Raw genomic sequence first — 6,264 nt, 5'->3', positions numbered from 1 at the left:
TATGGATCAACTTACAAGTTATTTGTTGTCATGTGTACAACAGTTACAGAGAAGCAGTCGTTGGCAATGAAAATATTACTCCAACAGTGATCTCCTCAGTAAAGATTGGAATATACGACATTAAATAGTTTATAAAAGCTGAAATATAGGGATACAAATGTAACATATATAAAATCTAAAATGAAATAATATGAAATTGGAATTGGAAAATTAATTAACTGGGCTCTAGTCTATATATATATATATATATATATATATATATATATATATATATATATATATATATATATATATATATATATATATATATATATATATATATATATATATATATATATCAAGAAATGTAAACAGGTTCTAAACAGTAAGTTAAAGTCTATAGAGGTAAAGTGGTCCCTGATAATCCTGTTGGCCTTCTTCCTGCACTGCTGGGTGGAGAGGTCCTGCGTGGATGGCAGCTCCGTCCTGGTGATGTGCTGAGCAGTTTTCACCTCCCTCTGTATTTGCTTTACTGTGGAGGGCGGTGCAACTGCCATACCAGAGGGCGATGCAGCCAGTCAGCCAGTGTAGAGGAGTGTACAAAAACAATATATCACAGTGTACATAAACTATTATTTGTATTAGACACAGTAGGCCGTGCCCTTCTAGTATGTGCTCCCCAATGGACTCGTTCGTGTATAATCGTTATTAGAGACTGAGTAGACGCCCAGAGAGGTTTTATTTATATAGTTACAGAGTATTTATATGTTATTTCTCGTCTTAAATAACCATTTTATGACACATTTATTTTCAAGCACAGAGCAAACAGATGAGAGAGTATATAGAGAAGATATTTAGTCATATTCTATTGGGAATGTGCAGTATGGAAAAAGGCTCTCGTTCACGAGAAATGGTTGTCACATTTGACACATGATGATCAACTCCCACTTTTCTGCTTTGATGTAAAAGTCGAAGAAAGAACGTCCGTCTCTAAACATGTCCCCATAAACACATTCTGCCTGATTACAACATCTATTTCTTCAGCCTATTTGTCCTGAAGTGTAGATATAAAAGTAATACAAATATCTGTTAATCCACTGGCTGCATGTATTTCAAAGTGGTGTAATCCTTAAGATGTCAGTCCTGGTTGATTTGGATACAGAGCAAGAATGGCAGACTCCGCCACTAACACAGAAAAATACGAATTATTGAATGTATGTGGAATGGCTATTGCAGAAAAGATGCCGACCAGCTGTCAAAAATGGGGACACTTTCGAAAACTTTTCTTCTCAGACGAATAAAGGGAGTGAAAAGTGGGACTGCTGTGGTGGCTAAAGTTGAATCATGTGCTCTGATGTTTTATGTAGCCGCTGAATGACAAAGATTAGAGTTCTGGAAGTGTTGGGAGACGAACTGGAACAAGAATACCTGCTGATTTCTTATCGAGCTGGGACACATGTTTTCTGTTTGGAGAGATGGGTTTTTGTGCTTTGCTTATAATCACCTTATTCCCCTGGTGGGCAACATGATGTATATACAGTATAAGCACCGGGCAGTGTATGTAGCAGACGTAACCAATATTGAGCCACTTCAGGAAGTTAAATTTCCAGCTTCACTCAGACAGCAAGAGCATAGTTTTTATGGTTAATCCTCTTTGGCCAGTGCATTATGGTTTTGCCTTAATCATGAAATGGATTATATACAAAAGTATGTAAACTATTTTGTTCTACAATTTGCCAATGAAGCAGACATATTTGCTGTGTACGATATTGTGTACAGGCAGTCTGATGCATTTCCTAATGTGCAATGTGTTCAAAACATATCCCTCGAAATGTGTTATCCTTATGATCGTTCAACTCTGTAATAACTTTTCTGTGTATGATACTTTAAAGCAAATGTTGAAAACAACTTATAAGTGTAACACATTCTGTATCCTGTCTATTCCAACGTGTTAGCAGGAACTATACAGTAGTAATATTGTGCTTATTCTTGGAATATTTATAGGTATTTTTTACAGGCTTTGTATAGAAAAACACCTATAGCTTAAGTGGCAGGCATGTACCACTTTCACGTGTTCAAATCAAATCTATATCTTGAACGATATGTGTACTGTATTTAAACCCCACCCTTGCACATGAATCTTTACCCTCTAACAGGCACATCAAATGTTTGCAGTGAGCAATACACAGTGGTATGAGAGTTATCTTTCAGTCTATTTCAACAGCTTGAGTGGTATTTCCAGTTTTGTATAAAAGTGTATTCTTTCCTGATTACCTCTTGTTAATAAATCTATTCTTTCTCAGGGGGAGAAGTGTCTTCAAGGGTGCCACGTTTGTTTTACACTGTAAACTGAGCTAGCTTGCATGAGCAACAGACACTTGGTGGTTGTAGCTTTACTGGGGGAAGAGAAAGAGGGGGGGACAAAGGAAAGGGGGTGTTACTTTAAAAAGCAGCCGGCTCGTGTGGCGCTCTCACGCTTGTTGGGGGTCGACACGGTGAAAGTATGGCGCTCGGTGTTTTGTGGTTCATCGCCACCGTTTTTAGTTTAGTCCATTTAACACCGTTAACTTTACCCGAAGGTAAGTCAACACTCATGGACTTTAACGGTTGTTTCTTATTCCTTCATTTTTGTTTGTTGCAAAATGTAAGTAGCTGTCGCTTACAGTTGCCTAATATCTCGTTGAAACTAATTTGAAAACAAGTGTTAATTAACAGCCAGAATATTAATTTCGAGGCTAAAAACAATATAGTTTATCTGTCATGGACAATGGTGGAATAAGTATTCAGCTGCTCCTTTACTGTACTAAACAGTACACCTTGTTGGTTATTGTTTTTTATATATAAATATTTACATAATATTTATGTAATCACACATTTGTAATATTTTGTTTCCTACTTGTGTACATAACAGTCCTGCCTAGCATTTACCTTTATTTGTCCAGCTTTGTTCTTGCTGTTATGTTATTTTATTTATATGTAAATACTGTAAAAAAAAATATTGTCAAATTCCATGTATGGCCACACGTACTTTGTAAATTAATCTCATTCTGATTCAATTCTGCAATATAATAACATCCCATTATTCTACGAGTAAACGTCCTGTAGCCTATTAGAAATGTCACTTTTAATATACGCTTCAATATAGTCTATTATAGGATTATTATTAGGCTAATGGTGCATTAATGTGCAAGTGCCATTTTACTGTTGTACTTACTGTCTATGTTCAAGCTAATGTGTACAACAGTTGACAGGTTTTTTTATCAAGCAAAACCTGATCAGTAGCCATCATAACGGCTGTATTCAGCTACTTTGAGTTACATGTGAGCACTGAAAAGGTAAAAGCAACAAATATTTCATTTACAAGCACAGTGGTTACTATAATCCAACATTTAGTTACAATCTTTATTTATGTAGCTTGACTAATTTCAGATTAAATGAGCATAATAAAGTGACAAAGACCACAGACGTTACAAAGCTCCGCCAGAGACACAGAAGACATTATTCTGTTTTCACAAGCCATTGACCTTCATGCAAAAAAAATGAGTGGAGTACATTTTTAACACAAGTCATTTACAAGTTGTTTGAGTTATAACGTGTTTGCGTCTTCAGGGTCACTGTGGAAGCTGTTGGACCTTCTCTACTACTGGCTGTTTGGAGTCAGTGAATGCTATTGCTACCGGGAAGCTAATATCTCTGGTGGGTTTTCTATTATTCATTACTATCTAATAGATTTCAAATGAGGCATGTTCCCACAAGGATAATTAAGCAGATGTACTCGCAGAAGAAATCTCTGTTTCACAGTTTGATCTGTGGTTTGTCTTCATTGGTGATTAGAGATAGTAGTAGTAGTAGTAGTAGTAGTAGTAGTAGTAGTAGTAGTAATAGTAGTAGTAGTAGTAGTAGTAGTACAGAATTATTGCTTTGTATGAAAGCATAACGCAGTTTGCTTTCTTTACCAGTCTGAGCAATATTCAAAGGACTGTGTGTGGCCATGTTGTTTCTGTCCCTGTTGCACTATGGAAATATTCATAATACAATAATTGGATTTTTGTCTCGTAATCCACCAGCATTATAAGTTATTTAATCATGAAAGAGGATTATGGAACTAACAAGGCAACCAGTGAAATCCACAAAATCTTAGTTGATGGCTGTTGGCATGATGTGACAGAAATCTGCTCATGCCTATATCAGAGCGTAACATATATTTCAGACTTTTGTTAGATATTGTGCTGTTTTACCACTTTGCCTGCCTGTTTGCTTCAACATTGGTGTCAGACCAGTGTAGTGACCAGAAACAAAATACTCTTTTCATCACACAGGGTACTGCCTGCTGGCCTGCAACATGTCCATCTTTAATACGGAGCTATTCATAAGTAGACCACTGTGAACATCTGATGGCTCATTTGTTACGGTGCCTACATTTATGAGTGCTTGTGATTCACTTCACTCAACTTTCTGTCCTCTCTATCATAACAGTGCTAATATTAGCCTGTGGTTTTTGTGTTCCGTGGCTCTGGCGTGAAGAGGAAACGGCTACAAAATGCATCTTTGGATGCAGCCCAGTCACCCTACAAAAGACATGTACTCCATTGATCTAAAAGCATCAGTGTTGTCTGTTTAGCACCCAGTGTAAGAAGACAGCAGACATGGTGAATCATGCGGTCCTGGCTGTGGGTTACGGTGCTGAAGAGAACGGCACGCCGTATTGGATTGTGAAGAACTCTTGGGGCACCAACTGGGGAATGCACGGGTAAATATAGTCTGTGTCTGTCTGTGTGCGTTTCAGTGTGATGACTTGTTACAGCTTCTAGTGATCACGGGCACCTTTCTTTCTTTATTCCAACAGATATTTTTTGATCGAGCAAGGAAAAAACATGTGCGGACTGGCTGCATGTGCTTCCTACCCTCTACCTTTAGTTTGAGGATTAAAATGGCAACTAAGTGGAGGAGTGATAAGACTCAGTAAAATGTAAGAGACAACATACATGGAGTAATGGAAAGTCAGTGCTTTCATGCCCCCTGAAGTGTTTTATGTAGAAGTTTGATTTCTCGACATTATTAAACTATAAACTTTTGTGTCACACTGTCAACTTTCCTGTGTTGCATTTGCTTCTCCTTGTTTTAAGGTTGAAAGTTTTTATCTATTATCTTTGTTTCTTGTGTTTCCTAATGTGTAGTTAATGACTACACAAAGAAAATGTATTTAATCGGATAAAGTAGATCAATGATATCATGTTATGGCAGATCTTCCATGGGCCACTTGATCTTTCAGTGAGAGGCTTCTCTATGTCTCCATAAAGACAAAATCATGTGTGTAAAAATCTCTGAACGTCTTCAAAGACAAGGACAAGCTGCTTCCTTGACCTCCACAGTTCTCTATCTTCTTTCACCCGATTAACATACTTTAGAGATGGTCACGCACAAAAGGCACATTAAGGAGTCCGCTCAGATGTGAAGGAATTGCCTGTTTCCATTTCTACATGTTTTGTTAATAAACAATCCTCCCCCTTATGCTTATGGGTCTTTTATTATATTATTGCTGTATTACTGATTACATCTTTCCCTGTGTGTGCGGGTGTTTTTGTCAACTGAGGACTATTTTCCATTTTAACTTTCTGAAAAAATCTGTCATTGTGAGTCAATCAATTGTTAAATGTTTCAACGTTACTATTGGGGCTGCTTTCATGCATTAAAAAACTGGATTATCAATATTAGCTACGTTATGTCATGTTCCAGCCTGCTATTGCCAACATCTGCCAAAAGGTGGCGACATTATGTCTGCTTCTGTGGAAGCTGAAGCCGGAAGCCAGAGATGAGATGTCAATCAAAGTGTAAGGCTGTTTTTATTGGCTGTCGGCCGAAGAGAACAGCCCCTTTTATGCTTGTGGCATGTGGAGCCAACCAATGAGCTGCTGACATTCTGTTTCACAACACAGAGGGGCGGGGCCAGTCACAAAGCATTTCTGGGTAGTGGCGCGAAGCGTGTTTCTGTCCTTGTTACAATTATTAGGTAACGAACAGCCTCAGCAGTGAGCATTTATCAACCTTCTTGCAGTTATATTGAAGGAATAGTTCATACGTACTGTTATAAGTGCACAAATATGGAGACAAAACGCAAAGCTGTTGTGGAGTTACGTGTATTGGTGAGTTTTGTAAGTTCTTAATCTGGTTTAACGTAATTTCAACATATCTAACGTTACAACGTTATGTGTTAGCTGGCTGCTTAGATAACAGCAAAGCATGTTTTTAGCAGTGGCGGGCCGTGCATTTTATACCTGGGCATTC

The 6,264-nt window shown here is 37.7% G+C and overlaps 1 protein-coding gene and 1 long non-coding RNA gene across 2 annotated transcripts in view; both read left to right on the top strand.

Moving 5' to 3' along the window:
- Nucleotides 1-2,464: 2,464 nt before the first annotated feature.
- LOC306787898 lies at nt 2,465-4,836 on the top strand. The gene is made up of 4 exons (XR_013772571.1): nt 2,465-2,558; nt 3,589-3,675; nt 4,601-4,729; nt 4,826-4,836. It is a non-coding gene; the product is annotated as an uncharacterized lncRNA (long non-coding RNA).
- Nucleotides 4,837-5,999: 1,163 nt separating this feature from the next.
- LOC306793869 (uncharacterized protein) overlaps nt 6,000-6,264 on the top strand; it is a 4,461-nt gene continuing 4,196 nt past the window's right edge. Inside the window, exon 1 of the mRNA XM_079291664.1 lies at nt 6,000-6,122. Coding sequence (XP_079147790.1) covers nt 6,081-6,122 — 42 coding nt within the window. The 5' untranslated portion in view covers nt 6,000-6,080. The remainder of the gene's footprint in view (nt 6,123-6,264) is intronic.

This window comes from Melanostigma gelatinosum, assembly GCF_949748355.1.
Source record: "Melanostigma gelatinosum genome assembly, chromosome: 2".
Classification (NCBI taxonomy): domain Eukaryota; kingdom Metazoa; phylum Chordata; class Actinopteri; order Perciformes; family Zoarcidae; genus Melanostigma; species Melanostigma gelatinosum.
The sequence above is the reverse complement of the archived record's forward strand: the minus strand, read 5'-3'. Positions and strand labels throughout refer to the sequence as shown.